General features: G+C 32.1%; 2 protein-coding genes and 1 pseudogene across 4 annotated transcripts; all 3 read left to right on the forward strand.

The window, feature by feature from the left end:
* Window positions 1-1,353: 1,353 nt before the first annotated feature.
* LOC107418641 (loganic acid O-methyltransferase-like) lies at window positions 1,354-4,935 on the forward strand. 3 transcript variants are annotated; one of them, XR_007241002.2, is made up of 4 exons: window positions 1,354-1,575; window positions 1,850-2,512; window positions 4,137-4,620; window positions 4,797-4,935. XR_007241002.2 is itself a non-coding variant. In XM_048473867.2 (3 exons), the coding sequence occupies exons 1-3, from the start codon at window positions 1,501-1,503 to the stop codon at window positions 3,497-3,499; spliced, it is 1,065 nt and encodes a 354-aa protein (XP_048329824.1). In that variant the 5' UTR covers window positions 1,369-1,500; the 3' UTR covers window positions 3,500-3,705. The 3 variants fall into 3 exon arrangements, 1 of the variants encoding a protein (XP_048329824.1); XR_007241003.2 differs by having other exon boundaries at window positions 4,785-4,924; XM_048473867.2 differs by lacking the exons at window positions 4,137-4,620; window positions 4,797-4,935 and adding an exon at window positions 3,173-3,705 and having other exon boundaries at window positions 1,369-1,575.
* On the forward strand, window positions 4,559-9,638 carry LOC125418283 (uncharacterized; annotated as a pseudogene).
* A 4,818-nt stretch (window positions 9,639-14,456) lies between these two features.
* Window positions 14,457-16,810, forward strand: LOC112491558 (loganic acid O-methyltransferase-like). Its single transcript, XM_048473727.2, has 3 exons — window positions 14,457-14,726; window positions 15,038-15,700; window positions 16,408-16,810. The coding sequence occupies exons 1-3, from the start codon at window positions 14,652-14,654 to the stop codon at window positions 16,732-16,734; spliced, it is 1,065 nt and encodes a 354-aa protein (XP_048329684.2). The 5' UTR covers window positions 14,457-14,651; the 3' UTR covers window positions 16,735-16,810.
* The last annotated feature ends 1,297 nt before the right edge of the window (window positions 16,811-18,107 follow it).

Below are 18,107 nucleotides of genomic sequence, written 5' to 3' on the forward strand. Positions count from 1 at the left end.
TAAATTTGGTTAGAAACAAAATGATCTCTTGTTCCATAAGACTGCACGGTATCATAAGTGAAGAAAAATTTGACTCCTTTAACTTACCAGTTTTCAATGCATCTCTCCAACAAGTGGAAACGATTGTAAAACAAAAAGGGTGTTTCAGCATAGAAATAATGAAGAGCCTACCTCAAGAGAAACCACAACCCGAAGCATTCTCGTCTACCATGAGAGCTGGCATAGAGGGAATGATCAAGCAACATTTTGGATCAGAGATTTTAGAGAAGCTGTTTGATTTATATTGCAAGAAATGTGAAGAATCATTCTCTAGTTTTGAGCCAGAGATAGAAATCAGTGTTTTTGTTTTACTCAAACGTAAATATGACAACTGAATAGGTAAAAAATGTGGTGTTTGGGAATAATCAAGGAAAGCTTCGTTGTGTTCTTTTAGTTTAATTAAGGAAAAATTAGTTGTTCATGTTGTTGAAGTCAAGTATCCACTAACTATTACTAACTTTTATAACTTGGCAAACTGCAAAATATAATGTTTGCTTTTTTACAAAAATTTAGACAACCTTGAAAGAAGAACATAATTGATTTTAAAAATTAGTTACGATAATTATTTAGTGCAGTTGGATATAGTTTTGACGAACTTGAGAAAGTCTCTTTGTAACTCTCAATGTCATTAACATCATAACAACTCTGTTGGATTTTGACAACCTATCGCTATAAAATCTAAACTAAACAACAAAGACAAAACACAAAATTTTCGGTTCAAGATGAATCTAAATCTTTATAAAGTATTCTTCTCTATCAAAAGGAGAAAAAAAAAAAAAGGAAAATTAAGATATAGCTCAACAGTTTCTTTTGGAAATGCAAAACTCCAACAAATGTGAAACTCATCTTTGCCATTGATTTATCATTAGTCATATTTGTAACCTATATCGATGAATTAGCTTCCTAAAAGGGGCCCTGAAATGTATATACTCTTTCTCTGCTCTTTTGTATTCTTTATTATTATAAGTGTTGGTTAGTTTTATAACAGTATATATTTTGTCTCGCTTAATTCCTTATAGTGTAGTTAATTTTTATATTTAAATGTTATCACACGTCATTTAATTGATATCGACAATTTCGCAAATTTAATTGATCTTTTTTGTACAATTACCCCGTTTATATTATATACATAATATTGACTGTATAATTTATCAAAAGAAGTGAACCAATACAGGTACTTTGTTTGTCGTATATACATAAGGTCTTTATTTGCATTTGTATTATTGAAAAACTGAATAGTTTATCACAACTTGTGAGCAGAAATTTTTTTGTTCTTTTTTGTTTTGTTTTTTATATGCAGAGTCTTTATCAGTATGCGTCATCCTTGTTTTCTCAATTTACGAAATTAAGATGAATATTATTTCTTATATTTATATATAAAGAGACAGATTGACTTTGTTGGTTGATTCTTATTATCACAGAACAGATCTAAAAGCTGGGTACCAAGAAAGAAAAGGGAAGATGGATGAAATGGCTGCAAATCCAATGAATGGAGGATCTGGCCTCTACAGCTACACCAGAAACTCAACCCTTCAGGTGTATATTGAATTACGGATCCAATCCAACTTATTTTTTCAAGTTATTTAGACTTTGAAAAAAAAAAAAAATCTAAGGCAAGTTTCATGTTTAACATTGAAATGTTGAAATCCTGCTTGTCTCTTTCAGGTTTCCTCATTTTGGATGTTGAAATAATTTATCATGGTCTTCCTTTTTCTTTTTTTTTTCTTTTTTTTTTCTCTCTCTAGATTTCCATATTGTTTAGGGTGAAGAAAAGCCTAATAGTTAACCAACTGTTCTGTTTAATTGGCAGAGAAAAGCCATAGAGGCTGCAGAAGAACTAATCAACAAGGCAATTCTTGAGAAACTTGAAATCAATAACTTTTCTTCTTTAAAAACCTTTCAATTGGCTGATTTGGGGTGCTCAGTTGGACCTAACACATTCTTGGCTGTCCAAAACATAGTTGATGCTGTGAAGCTCAAGTATCAAAGCCAAAGACGTCTCGATTCTCAGCAACTTCTTGAATTCCAAGTCTTCTTCAATGATCATATGTCCAATGATTTCAACCAGCTTTTCACAGCTCTTCCTCCGGAAAGGAGATACTTTGCCATGGGCGTGCCAGGCTCTTTCCATGGTCGCTTGTTTCCGAAGGCATCTCTACACTTTTTCCACTCTTCTTATGCTGTCCACTGGCTTTCTAGAGTGCCAAAAGAGATGGGGGACAAGACCTCTCCTGCTTGGAACAAAGGGAGTATCCACTACTCAAAAGCTTCAGACGATGTTTTCAGGGCTTATGAAGCTCACTATGTGAAGGACATGGAGAGGTTTCTAATTGCTAGAGCAGAAGAGATTGTGTGTGGAGGACTTTTGGCCCTTATTCTTCCAGGTTTCCCCAATGAAAAGCACTATTCTGAAGCTTTTTTGAGCAGGATAGTACATCTTTTGGGATCTTGCTTATTGGAAATCGCCAAAAAGGTAACCAACTATGACCCTCTTTTTTAAGTACTAGTCTAGATTTTGAGAATCTAAAGGTTATGAAAGACACCATTAAACAAGCCTCACTGCAAAAGTTAGGGTATCAAACCACAACAAATGTTGTAGCTAAAAGTTCTTAATCATAAGAACTGTTGCTATCATGTTGGGGCCAAAAATCCTGTAGCTAAAAATTTTTAGCTAGAACAATTCTTTGTACATAAATCTAATTGTTGTGGTCAAAAAAATGGCTTTAGGCATAATAACTATTTGTCACTAAAAAATTTGCAGTAATATAAAACATGTTCATAAACAAATGTTAATTTTACAAAATGATAATCAAGCTATAAGAGTGACCATATTTTAGACAAAGTGAAAGCAAAAGATAAAGTAGTGAATTGAACTTAAAAAAAAAAATGAAAAAATGAAATATTGTATAAGATGGATCATGCTCAGATTAGGTACTTAAATTTAGGATTTGGTGCACATCAACGTCCTCCAACATGTTATGGGATAAATTTTTTCTCCTAACATGTTGCGGGATGTTGATCCACACTAAATCCAAAACTTAAGGACTAGATGAAAGCCAGAATGTGTGTAAGATATGCTACTTAAGCTGGCACATACACATGTTAACGTTGCTCATTTTCCATGAGAGCGTAGGGTATGACAAGTGAAGAAAAAGTTGACTCATTTAACATACCAACTTTCTATGCATCTCTGCAACAAGTGGAAGCGATTGTGAAACGAAATGGATGTTTCAGTATAGAAATAATGAAGAGCCTAACTCAAGAGAAGCCGAATCCCAAAATGCTATCATTTAACATTAGAGCTAGCTTGGAGGGCATGATAACGCAGCATTTTGGATCTGAGATTTTAGAAGAGCTGTTTGATTTATTTTGTAAGAAATGCGAAGAATTATTATCCAGCTTTGAGCGAGAGATAGAAAGCAGTCTACTTGTTTTACTCAAACGCAAATATAACAACTGAGACAGAGGAACTGGTAAAGGAACAATTTGGTGATGTGATTTTAGTGTTTTAGACCAACAACAAAAGATGTAGAACAAAAGCTGTAGAACCAATTTAAAGATTTGGATTTGTTATGATAGAGATGCTACAAAAAATTTTGTGCTTAATTAGGTAAATTAATAAGTTTTTTTCTTTCTTATTAATCATAAACCATGAGCTTTATTATTGTTTTTTTTCTTTTTTTTTTTTTTGTTTTTTGAAATAAAAGATGAATAAACCATGTGCTTTAGTAGTACTTTGAAGAAAACAAAAAAATGCATTATAAGGTATATATCACTGCAAGTCCTTTAAAATGGCTGTTTTTCATAACCATGTTAATTAATTATCTTCAACTACCATGGAAAATTTTGAGCAAAATAGAAAATTAAAAAAAAAATAACTAACTGCCATGGATAATGTTATATGTACCAAATTTATAACCAAAATTTGACAATTAATGATTTGACAGTTTATTAATAATTATTGAATTAATAATACCATACATTCACACAAGGGAAAATCAATGAAATAATGTAAAATCACTCAATATCAAATTAAAAAATTTGATGACTCTAAAATTACACAATTTTACCAACAACGTGTTTCCAATTTTATTCAGGGAAAAGAAAAGGGGAATTTGGTCCGATACCTTTATTTTGAACACCTTAATGAGAAATACCCTCCCTCTTTTAAATCTTTTTTATCTACCCACCCTCTTTTCATTATTCCAACCTTACCCTTACTGTATAAACCACGTACAATTTCTTTCTCACTCTTATCAATATCCCACCTACCGCATTTCATATCCAATTTCCCTCTTTCTTTCTTTCTTCTCGTAGTGCTTTCTGATGTTGGATTCGAAGGACGATCTTGAAGCTGTGGAAGGAGGTTTTATGCTTAATTTCAGGCGTCCAAATGGTGGACCATAACACACACGACATTGATTCTGAAGCAGTGGAGAGAGAGAGAGAGAGTTGCAGGGAGCTTTTGTGAGATTAGTTTACTGATTTCTTTCTTCGACCATAGGCTTGGAATCGAATTATGAAATCACTCGGACCGCTGAGTTCATTAGCAGTGGCGGCTTCACCAGAGTCGCTTTACAGGTGATTACTCCTCTTTGATTCTCATGTCTTTTTTTTTTTTCGTTGGAAAAACTAAAACATATGAAGTAGCAGAAATAGATTATTTTGCGCCGCATTTTTACTAAGTTTTTAGGGCGATTGTGTTTTGGTTTGTGAATAGAACTAAACTAACCAAGTTTGTAAAGTTCATCTCCCAGATGAGATCCTAAATGAGTCGGTGATAGTTGGGAGTGTTTTACTGGACAAGATTTGGTGTCTACGAGAATCTCAATTCGATAGCGATTGGAATGGCAACGTAAAAGATGTATCTTTGTTTATGATGGCCGACACAGCGTACAGTAGCTGTTGCGTGGATGAGGTCGGAGCATCGCACATCAATGCTGATTATGCCGTGCACCACGGCCACGCGTGCTTCAGCCCGTGAGTTCTCATTAATAATACCTTTACTAAAGCCTTTTTTTTTTTTTTTTTACAAACTATATTATAGGATTGTTTGTTTTAAAGGAAAAAAAAAAATCAATGAGTTTTTGTACCAAATTGATAAGACATTATTCTGAGAAAATTTGTCTTAGCTGTAAATTGTTGTGTCTCAATCTGTTTGCGTTCTTTTTTGGCATCAAGATTAGGTTTTGAAGCCAATGAAGCTTCTTCTTCTTTTTTGACCTTTTGAACTCAAAAAGTGGTTATTTTGTTTCTGTATATTATGCAACAATTAATTTTGGTTTCATAGTTTCAAAAGCCTTTTCTTTTTCATTATTGGCAGGACTACAATTCTTCCAGCATTCTTTGTTTTTGGAAAAGCTTCAACTGGTGTGTCCAATTGTGTAAAAAATTTATCAGATCATGCTGTGAGAAACGGCAAACCTGTCCTGGTAAAGTGGTTTACTAGAGAATTATTATTATGAACTTCTATGCTTTACTAAATTTGCACTAAGCATGCTTTTTTTTTTTTCTTAAATTTTTTTTTTCACCTTTAGGAGGATTAGTACTGAGATCATGTCGTTTCACATGTAGCCAAAACAAATTATCTCAGCTATCCAATCTCAACAGAGTTCATTCAATCTAAATGCAGGTCCCCTTTGGGCGAGAATATGCACATTTGATACAGCATATAAGAGATGAAGTGGTAGAAGCATGTATGAATAGCTCTAGATTAGAAATCCAATTTGCTGAAACTATGTCTTCGGACATGAATCCATCAGAATCTCGTAAGATCTCCAATGGGAGCTTGGAAGCAGCTAGTGTCTCTCTGATGATAAATGTATCAGGACAGTAGTTGGTAATAGATATACCATTGGAGGCTTGGTCCTGGAATTACATGAGGAACACAAAATGGAGGACTACTTGTTTTTTTGGATTGGTTGTGGAAATGCTGCATTTGCAAGTGTTGTACTGACGTTAAATGGTTGTGAAATAGGTATACATATAAGTTACCTGGTTTTGTATGAAATTTATTGTGTGTGCATGTAATATTGCTTGAGATATTTATTGTGTTATTAAGTTTACTTTTCCTTTTGCCAAATTCTTCTAGTATATGCAAGTCCTTGTGCTAGTTCTCTCTCTCTTTCTCTAAATTAATAAATCTTTCTTTAATTATGGTATTACTGGTTTTAATCAGATATGATGCAAAGTCAAAATGCATGGTGACAGACTTATCTCAACAAAGAAGAATTCTTAAGCATAGGTATGGTCTCAAATAATGGTACTCTCTTTTCTCCTTTCTAAAAATCCACTCCCCTACTTGTATTAATGTACAATCTGTTTTACTAAAAAGGTGATGTTACCTGGTCAAGAGAAGGCAAAGGATGTGAACATTGTTGGTTTTCTGGTTGGAACTCTTGGTGTAGGTGTGTTCCTGTAGGCTCCTTTAATATTTCTCCTGTAGTAATTTACTCTGCATTTTTCATCTTTAGATAAGGCATGGCTTTTCACTGTGTTGGGATTCTAGTAAATTTTTATGGATCTTATCATGCACAGCTTGCTAAAAGAAAACTTTGTTGAATGATTTATTTTTTCCCAATTCCATAGTAATTTTTTTGACATACATTATTTATTTATTTGTTTTTCTAATTTCCACCATCATAAGTTTAGCATATGTATGTATAATTCCACATCTATTGATGCAGCTGGTTACCTACACATGATTAATCTGCAAAATGATGGTTTGGTCATTGATTATATATGAATTTATTGTTCATAAACTCATCAAATTTTTTGGACGTTATTTGGTTTGAAAGTGGTCAAAAGATAAGAGTCTTTTATGGGATTTATATTACAATTATTTAATTTTCTTTTTTCTTTTGTGATTTTTAATATCCATATGTCAATTAGTCCATTTGAGTGTCTTGTAAAAGCTAATTTATTCCATAAGACCCCTGCTTTAATGGATTTCTAAAGGTATATGTGGAGAATAAAATATTTTTCTATATGTGGAGAATATCAGATATTTTTCTTTCCATCATTTGGTCAAGAGGCTCAAGCTAATATTACTGAGAAGTTCATATTCTAAAATGAGATTGAAATGTACACATAATAGAAATTTTAACTTTTTCACGAAAACGTGTTAGGAATTGTTTTCTCTTTCTTTATCCTTTTTTTTTAATAAAATTCAAACTCCAAGCATGGCAATAAGTTGGGGAAATTGCTTCGATATTCAATATTAATGTGATGGTTAATAATGCTCCTAACAAACAACAACTTCCTCAAGACAGTTTATTTCCACATGTAATTATCAATGTCAGACTAAGAAGACAAGATCAAAATTTGAATCTTATATGTATATAAGCTGAAACTTCATGGAGAAATTTCCAAATTATCATTGCTTTCCTTTGCCACCTTTGCGAAAAAAAGAAGCACACTTGAATGCCTTCTATTATATAGATTCTACAATTTTATGTCCTCATAAATTACGTGCTGTAGAAACGATTCCAGATTATGATCCATGTAGAGAGGTAACTATCCATCTAGTGCCATATTTCCTTTTAAATTCTTATTAACACAAAAGGGTCCTTATAGAAATGAAAGAGAAAGAAATAAATTTTGAAGTATTTTTAAAGGTTCCCTATGTGCATAAATTGTACGTAACAAACTTTTGCTACTTTGTGAGTGTGTGAGAGTGAAGGTTGAAAGTATATATAATGTGCGTACAATATGAAATATATTCATGTATTGGCATAGCATTTCTGGACTTGAATTTGTTGGATAAGTTTAGGAAAAAAGTTTATTGTGATATGCAGCCTCTATGTGAGCTTTTGTTTCCATGAAGAGCATCTGTTTTCTTTGAAATTATATACTTGCTATTACTTAAATTTTAAATGACATGCAAATAGCTTCTTGATTCATGCTATATGGTTAATAGTCCAATGCACTTGACAAGCTGCAAATATACCTCTCGAAACTCACTTGCTTATGAGGATAATCCAAATGGTTGGACAGCTTTCTATTTTCAATTGATGCGTGCAGAATACCCGTGATGGCATGAAGAAATTGCTTAAATATTTGCTAGGATATGAAAATTGACGTAATTTTTTGTAACATTGTCTCTTTTTTAGTGTGTCATTTTGATCTTCTAATAATGCTCTGAATTGTCAGACCACTTGAATATTTTATATTTTAATTTAAAGCTTTTTTTTTTTTTTAATGAAATTTATGATTTTCAATTGAATACTTCATACATGAAACAGGTAAAATTGAGTCTTTAGATCCAAAAACAACTATTCTTGTACTTGAAGACAGATATGGACTTCATGCAATTGATACATTGGACCCTGACATGGTAAGGCCTAAATTCTTTTCTTTAAATTTATTTAAGTTATTATATTATGAAGCTAATTTTTGCGTCTTTTTTGCTACTTGTATGAATTTTTTTAAGGAGAAACTTCCAGATTTCCATTGCAGATATTTCTTACTATCCTAGTTTTGGAGGATTACCTACATCCTTCTAGAATCCCAAACCTGTTGTTGATATCCTCAACAATTCCTTCCTTCTATCTTGCCAGTTTTGGTGTTTGTGTTGTTCAAAGTGTAATCTCAAATATTTATTCCAGTTAAGCTCAAATAACCAATTCTAATGGCATCTTATGGAGTATATGTAGGCAACATCAGGATTTTTTATATTGCAATGAGCGGCCCATCCTATTAAGTGGCATCTTTAACAATGTATTTATTTGCATGCTTTTACTAGTTGGCTTATGCAGACAAGTTTCACTTTGAACTATATGTCTCTCACAATAACTTCATGTAAGATTCTCTAATAAAATTTTCAATCTTTCACACTTAACATGGTAATGTTGCCAACCTGTTAACCTCAGTAGTATATGTAGGAAATTGATAATAAAGCTCTGCCTCCTAGAGTTGATTACTTTACATTTTGAAAGGCAGAAGATGTGGTTAGCTCTTAGCAACATGCTAGAAAAGAGTTCTGTCTTAGGCAAAATTGCAATCAACAAAGCAAACAACTTTGATGACAGACACCTATTGTCTTCAACATGTTGCCTTCTTTTGATTAAAATAGAAAAAAAAAAAAAGTTCACTGACAAAATAAGTGATGGTGATTGAAGTGGATCAGAAATTTCAGGTGTTCAAAGAAGAAAAAAAAAATTGAACAGCCTTTGCAACTGCAGAGCATAAAAGTTATTAGTGCAGGTTTTGCCTTAACGAAGAATGTTTTATTTTCTGGAGCTTCTTGGGTTGTAGGTGCTTTAAATAAGATTGTGAAACCAGCCAGAAGATTGAGGAGAACGTAGGAAAGTGATTGAATAGGAACACATAGAAGAAAAATGGCATAAAACTATGCTCAAGCTTATCCATCCGAGTCTACACCAAACAAGGATCAGCCATCTAAGGATGAACCTGCTCAAGGTTTGATGCTGAGATATGGTCCTGTAAAGTAAATACTTTTTAGCATTTGTATTCAGTTCTATTTAGAAGTGGCCCTTTTCTAGGCCATTGGGTGATTGATGAGAGTTCATCTATGCCTTTGTATGTGACAATTTCCTATAATTTACTGATGTTTATGGAGCTATCTATTTCTTTTTTCATACATTCTCAAATGGTGACTTGCAAGTGGCATAATTTTGCTTTTATAATTTCGAACCTTTAATTTTTTTCTTCTCCTATTGCTTGTTATGCTTTCCCAGCGATGCATTGTGCAATGGATTTATGCTGTTTTTATTATTTTGTTCTTTTTATTTTTTGACTGATTGCTTCAAAGTGTTTGTACTCTTGCAATGTATGTTGAGTTATGAGTTGTGAAATGGAAGTTCAGCCAACATAATGAATACCTAGGATACCGCAATTATATTTTAGGTTAGAGATGTGCAACATAACATTAGTTGGATGTCGAAGTCACAAACGTACGATCTACATTGAAAATTTATTAAAATACACATCAACAACGTATTTCTTCCTAAACCAACTTATGTAATCCGGGCCAAATAAAACATCCTCTTCACTACTTCTGTACTCGATGAACTTCAAAGCAAAGACATCACAATCACCCTTGTAGAATTACATTTAATGAAATGGCATCAAATATGTTGATAACGAAAACCAACCATGTGTATTTTCACATGTAAGCACAATAACAGAACATCAATAAAAGTTAATTTCAAATGACAGACACATTTATACTCATTATTTTGGTGGGGTGCATCTTTGATCATAGTCATCCTGAATGGATCTAAATTGGGAAGCATGTTCAGATTCTTATCGTAATACTCCCCAAACACCACAATTCCATCCGACAGCTTTGATAGTTTGTGTTTCCATCAAGAACATGCTAAATCTAGCTTTATTAATGATAACCGTTGACAAAATAAGAGACAAAAAAGACATTAAGAAATGAAAACATTTAAATAGTATTTATCCGAAACCAAATAAGAGAGAAATAGACCTTAAAAAGTGAAAATATTTAAAAAAAAAAATGAATACGGATGGTGCATTGGTAATTATCGATACCAACGGTTTCATCGGTAATTATCGAAGGGCCTTCGGTAATTACAGTTGACAAATTTTTGACTCCCACAAGTCCCCTAATGTGTGTTCATGCAACAACATACAAAATATACATTCATCAATGATCCTAAATAGAAAAATCCCCATAAAGTTCAGAAAAAGTTCTAAAATTGCCAAAAAAATTTGATCACCGTAGAGCCTTCGGTAATTACCAATGAAACTATCGGTAATCAAATTGAACTTGCTGGAAAAATTACCGGAGATTTCATCGGTAATTATCGAAGGGCTTTCGGTAATTACAGTTGATAAATTTTTTGACTCCCACAAGTCCCCTAATGTGTGTTTCGTGTAACAACATGCAAAATATATATTCATCAATGATCCTAAAAAGCAAAATCCCTATAAAGTTCGGAAAAGGTTCTAAAATTGCCAAAAAAATTTAATTACCGTAGGGCCTTTGGTAATTACCGATGAAACCATCGATAATCAAATTGAACTTGTTAGAAACATTACCGAAGGTTTCATCGGTAATTACCGAAGGCCTTCGGTAATTACAGTTGACAAATTTTTTGACTCCCACAAGTCCCCTAATGTGTGTTTCGTGCAACAATATGCAAAATATACGTTCATCAATGATCCTAAATAGTAAAATCCCCATAAAGTTCAGAAAAAATTTTAAAATTGCCAAAAAAATTTGATTACTGTAAGGCCTTCGGTAATTATCAATGAAACCATCGGTAATCAAATTGCCCTTGTTGGAAAAATTACCAAAGGTTTCATCGAAAATTACCGAAAGGGCTTTAGTAATTACAGTTGACAAATTTTTTGACTCCCATAAGTCTCCTAATGTGAGTTTTGTGCAACAACATACAAAATATACATTCATCAATGATCCTAAATAGCAAAATCCCCATAAAGTTCGAAAACAGTTCTAAAATTGCCAAAAAAATTTAATTACTGTATGGCCTTCGGTAATTACAGTTGACAAATTTTTTGACTTCCACAAGTTCCCTAATGTGTGTTTCATACAAGAACATGCAAAATATACATTCATCAATGATCCTAAACAGCAAAATCCCCATAAAGTTCGGAAAAAGTTCTAGAATTGCTAAAAAAAATTGATTACCGTAGGACCTTCAGTAATTACCGATAAAACCATTGGTAATCAAATTGTCCTTGCTGGAAAAATTAACGAAAGTTTCATCGGTAATTACCAAAGGGCCTTCGGTAATTATAGTTGACAAATTTTTTGACTCCCACAAGTCCCTTAATATGTGTTTTGTGCAACAACATGCAAAACATGGGCATAATTTTATTTTTTTTTTTGTAAAAGAAAATTATGGTGGAGTTTAATTTAAATGGTAAAGTTTCCTCTCTATTTTTTAGTATATGTCAACCTTAGATGATGAAGAAGAAATATGTGGACTTTTGTGTGTAGAGGATAAATTTTATATAAACCATCTTAATATTTATTATACATGATTTTTAATTGACAAATAAATTTTGAATATGATTTTTTTTATAAATATAGATTTAAATATGATTAAGATAATATTAAAAAGGTGCAAATGATATTTTCCCTAAAATTGATCCGAAATAAATAAAATTTCTACGTCTGAACTGATCTGATCAGAGAGCAAGAAATTGGTTTGTATGTGTAGTTTTTTGGATCAAATTACAGATGTATCTTAAAATGTATGGAGCCATTCTTCAGTTTTGATTTCAACACAATTTGCTCAATGAGTTTGTATAATAAGGAGTTTTACATGAACATGACACATTATGCTTTCATTTAGCATTACCTCTTCAGTTAGTTTCAAAATATTTTTCAAATAGAAATTCAAAATCTGGACAAATATATGGCGATGGCACGCCAGTGAACAGGCAAGGCAAATATTAAAATCTATAAAATTTTCAAGACGCCCCTTGGATGCTGCATGGGTTTCACTATCATCCTGATTATGAAACCAATAAAAACCAATAGGATAACAAGAATTGTGAAAAAATTAAGCATTCATCATAAAAATCAAACTTTCAAAACAGTATATATAGTCTGTTAATATTCGATTATTCTGCGTGGATGGATAGCAAAACCTATAAACAGATGGTCAAACTCTATCCATTACAAAGTGTAAAACACTACTGCACGTATAGTTTAACTTGTACAACATAAATGCTAACCCAGAAGCCAATTGGAGCTGCTGATAGAATACAGTGGTCATGCCAAGTTTACAACAATAGGCCTCACTATTCTTCATCACTATCATTGTTGAAAACTGAGGCAACGGCTACTTTTGGCTTCTTTGTAGCACCAGATGATTTCTGTATGGCAAGGAAAATAATATTTTATGGACATAAAACTCATTGACAAAACTATTAGAGTTATACAGAATATTAAGATCCTTGAACTTATACCTTGGAAGTGCCACCTTTAGAAGAAAACCCAAATTTCAAAGACTTCCTTTGTTCCTGATTTGCGAGTAAAGAAGTAGTTTTCACTTCACTCGAAAGTTGAGCAGACCCAGATTCTTCTTACTGCTGCTGCTTGTGGGCATCAGCCCTCAGTGATATTAGCGTGTAGTAGAATGGATACTGGGAAAGTAAAATAAGGATACCCAAGTTATTTTTTATTATTTTAAGATTAAAATGGATATTGAAGGATAAAAAAAAAAACAAAAAAAAAAAAAGCAAATAAAGGGATATCAATGATTAAGCTCATCCTGATGAAGGCATTGGGCCAAATTCTCCAAAAGAAAATGTCTATCAATTTCGGAGGCCCACCATTTTAGGCCCGAAAGAAACGCCATGAGAAACTTGTCATAGATATTAGGCTTAGAAAGTGGACCAAACCAATAACACCAGAAATCTGAATGGTTGGGGCTGTTCCATATGCAGTAAAATGAACCGAGCTATTTAAATCATGTCCAAATTTACTAACTCTTTTCGCACGACTAGAATACGTTTTTTGGCACAAGATTGTTCAGTTCTCATTGGGCTATAATTTTCAAATTCTTTAAATTCATATTAACCCAATAACTTCAAATGTTCGGGTATGTGACAGTGGGCACCAAACAGGTATTAATATTTCGTTATAAGACTCCAAACGAATATCAATGAAAAATTTTATAGTGTAAAGAAGATTTTGGTCGTGTAATTAAGTAGAAACCCTTTTAACAAAGCGGATAACTTTAATGGATAAGTATCTATATCTGTGTCTATAAAAGTATAGGTTTCAGTCACATGGTATGTATAGGGATTTTAAGATTTGTTTTTAAAAAAAAAAAAAAAAAAAGTCGTAGAAGACCTTTTAATTAGTCTAATAACTGTATTAGACTTGTAATAATCCAACACAATGCGGGATTCTATTACCCAAGAAAAAGAAAAATAGGATGCATGATAATCCCTATACCAAACCCGTCTTAAATGATGATATGAATACATGTGTATATCCAATTTATGATATTTTTTTCCTCCAACATATCTAATTTATAATCTGATGTAAATACAGGATCACAATTATCAGTACTTCATGTAGTCTTTTTTGTTTCAAAATAATAATAATAATAATAATAGTCTTTTCTGTTTATATTATATACATAATATTGACTATATAATTTATCAAGACGAGTGAACTAATACAGGTATTTTGTTTGTCTTATGTACGCATGGTCTTGATTTGTATTTGTATTATTTGGAAAATTAAATAATTTATCACAACTTGTGAGCAGAAAATTTTTTTTATTCCTTTTTGTTTTGTTTTTTGCATATAGAGTCTTTATCAGTATTGATATACTTATACATCCATTGGATCAACAAGTAAAGCATGGCATCCGAATTGTAAAATATAAATATATATAATAGGAAGCAGGGAAGAAAAACAAAAACAACAACAACAACAACAACAACAGCTCTTCCTCAGATCACTTGTCAATCGAACTCTGACGCTTTCTGCTTTATACTTGTTTTCTCAATTTACAAAATTAAGGTGAAGATTTTTTTCTTATGTTTACATATAAAAGGAAGATTGACTTTGTTGATTGATTCTTATTATCGTAGAACAGATCTAAAAGCTGTGTACCAAGAGAGAAAGGAGAGAGATGGAAGAAATGGTTGCAGCTCCAATGAATGGAGGATCTGGCCTCTACAGCTACACCAGAAACTCAGCCCTTCAGGTGTATATTCTCTACATTTTCGTTTATACATATATATATATATATATATTGAATTTCAGACTCCAATCCAACTAACTTTTTTTACAAGTTATTTAGACTTTGGAAAAAAAAAAAAAAAAAAGAATCTCTAAATAATCTAAGGCAAGGTTCGTGTTTAACATTGAAATGTTGAAATCCTAATTGTCTCTTTCAGGTTTCCTCATTTTGGATGTTGAAATAATTTATCATTATCTTCCTCTTTTCTAGATTTCCATATTCTTGAGGGTTAGAAAAAGCCTAATAGTTAACCAAATGTTCTGTTTAATTTGCAGAGAAAAGCCATAGAGGCTGCAGAAGAACTAATCAACAAGGCAATTGCTGAGAAACTTGAAATCAATAACTTTTTATCTTTAAAAACCTTTCAATTGGCTGATCTGGGGTGCTCAGTTGGACCTAACACATTCTTGACTGTCCAAAACATAGTTGATGCTGTGGAGCTCAAGTATCAAAGCCAAGGACGTCTCCATTCTCAGCAATTTCTTGAGTTCCAAGTCTTCTTCAATGATCATATGTCCAATGATTTTAACCAGCTATTCACATCTCTTCCTCCAGAAAGGAGATACTTTGCAATGGGCGTGCCAGGCTCTTTCCATGGTCGCTTGTTTCCGAAGGCATCTCTACACTTTTTCCACTCTTCTTATGCTGTGCAATGGCTTTCTAGAGTGCCAAAAGAGGTTGTGGATAAGACCTCTCCTGCTTGGAACAAAGGGAGTATCCACTACTCAAAAGCTTCAGACGAGGTTTTCAGGGCTTATGAAGCTCAATATGTGAAGGACATGGAGAGGTTTCTAATTGCTAGAGCAGAAGAGATTGTGTGTGGAGGACTTTTGGCCCTTATTTTTCCAGGTTTCCCTAATGAAAAGCACTATTCTGAAGCTTTTATGAACAGGGCAGTACATCTTTTGGGATCTTGCTTAGTGGAAATGGCCAAAAAGGTAACCGAAGATGACCCTCTTTTTTAAGTACTAATCTAGATTTTGTAGAATCTAAAGGTTATGAAAAGTTACCATTAAACAAGCCTCAATACAAAAAGTTAGGGTATCAAACTGCAACAAATGTTGTAGCTAAAAAGTTCTTAATCATAAGAAGTTGTTATCATGCTGGGGCGGCCAAATACCCTGTAGCTAAAAACTTTTAGCAAGAACAATTCTTCGAACATAAATCTAATTGTTGTGGTCAAAAAATGGTTTTAGCCATAACAATTTATTGTGGCTAAAAAATTTGCAAACTTGTTCATAAACAAATGTTAATTTTACAAAATGATAATCAAGCTATAAGACTGATCCATATGTTAGACAAAGTGAAAGAAAAAGAAAATTAACATTTCATTTTAAATATATATATATATATATATATGTTTAAGATAAAGAGTGAATTGAACCTAAAAAATAAAAAGCAGTGAAGTTGAATATTGTATAAGATGAATCAGGCTTAGATCAGATCCTTCAATTTAAGGCTTGATGCGGATCAACGTCTTCTAATATGTTGTGGGACAAATTTTTTCTGGTAACATATTGCAAGATATTGGCCTGACCCAAATCTTGAACTTAAAGACCAGATGAGAGCCAGACTGTGTATAAGGTATGCTACTTAAACTGGCACATACACATGTTAATGTTGCTTATTTTCCATGAGACTACAGGGTATGATAAGTGAAGAAAAAGTTGACTCATTTAACATACCAACTTTCCATGCCTCTCTACAACTAGTGGAAGCAATTGTGAAACGAAATGGATGTTTCAGTATAGAAATGATGAAGAGCCTACCTCAAGAAAAGCCTAATCCCAAAATTCTATCTTCTACCATGAGAGCTAGCTCGGAGGGCATGATAATGCAGCATTTTGGATATGAGATTTTAGAAGAGCTATTTGATTTATTTTGCAAGAAATGCGAAGAATTATTATCCAACTTTGAGCCAGAGATAGAAAGCAGTCTATTCGTTTTACTCAAACGCAAATATGACAATTGAGACAGAGGGACTGGTAAAGGAATATTTTGGTGATGTGATTTTAGTGTTTTAGACCATCTACAAAAAATGCAGAACCAATTTATTATTATGATAGAGACGCTGCAAAAAATGTTGTGCTTAATTACGTAAATTAATAAGTTTTCTTTCTTACTAATAATAAACCATGTGCTTTATTATTATTATTATTATTATTTTAGATGAATAAACCATGTGCTTTAGTAGTATTTTGGAGAAAACAAAAATGCATTACAAGGTATATATCATTGCAAGTCTTTTGAGATGACTCTTATATAATATATCATAACCATGTTAATTAATTATCTTCAACTACCATGGAAAATTTTCAACAAAAGAGAAAATTTAAAAATAAATAAATAAATAAATAAATAACTGCCTTGGATAATTTTTACCCGACAATGTTATATGTAGCAAATTTAATAACAAAATTTTTGTTAATTAATGATGTGGCAATTTATTAATAATGCCATACATTCAAGTGAGGAAAACCAATGAAATAATGTAGAATCACTCAAGAAATTTTGCGGTTCAAGATCAATCTAAATCCCTATAAAGCATTCTTTTGTATCAAAAAATAAAAAAAAATCAGATATGGCTCAATAGTTTCTTTTAGAAGTGCAAAACTCAACGCACTCCATACTTTATCATCATTAGCAACAAATGTGAAACTCAACTTTGTCATTGATTTATCATTAGTCATCTTTGTTACCTATATCGATGAATGAGCTTCCTAATAGAGGCTTTGAGATGAAGAAAAGATAACCATAATATTATAAAAATCTATATATCCTTTCTGTACTCTCTTGTATTGGTTAGTTTTATAACAGCATATATTTTCTCTCACTTAATTCGTTATAATGTAGTTAATTTTAAATTTAATCGTTATCACACGGTCATTTATTTGATATCGACAATTTGGCAAATTTAATTGATCTTTTTTGTACTATTACCCTGTTTAAATTATATACATAATATTGACTGTATAATTTATCAAAATAAGTGAACCAATACAGGTGTTTTGTTTGTCTTATGTACATACGGTCTTGATTTGTATTTGTATTATTTGAAAAATTAAATAGTTTATCACAACTTGCAAGCAGAAATTTTTTTTATTCCTTTCTGTTTTGTTTTTTATATACAGAATCTTTATCAGTATTGATATATTAATTGGATCAAATAGTAAAACATGGCATCTGAATTGTAAAATATAAATATATATAATAGGAAAAAAAAATAAAGAAAATAAATCCAACAACAACAAACTTTGATCCTAGCTGCTTTATACTTGTTCTCTCAATTTACAAAATTAAGGTGAATATTTTTCCTTATATTTATATTTAAAGCGACAGATTGAC

Source organism: Ziziphus jujuba, chromosome 2, assembly GCF_031755915.1.
Source record: "Ziziphus jujuba cultivar Dongzao chromosome 2, ASM3175591v1".
NCBI classification, from domain to species: Eukaryota; Viridiplantae; Streptophyta; class Magnoliopsida; order Rosales; family Rhamnaceae; genus Ziziphus; species Ziziphus jujuba.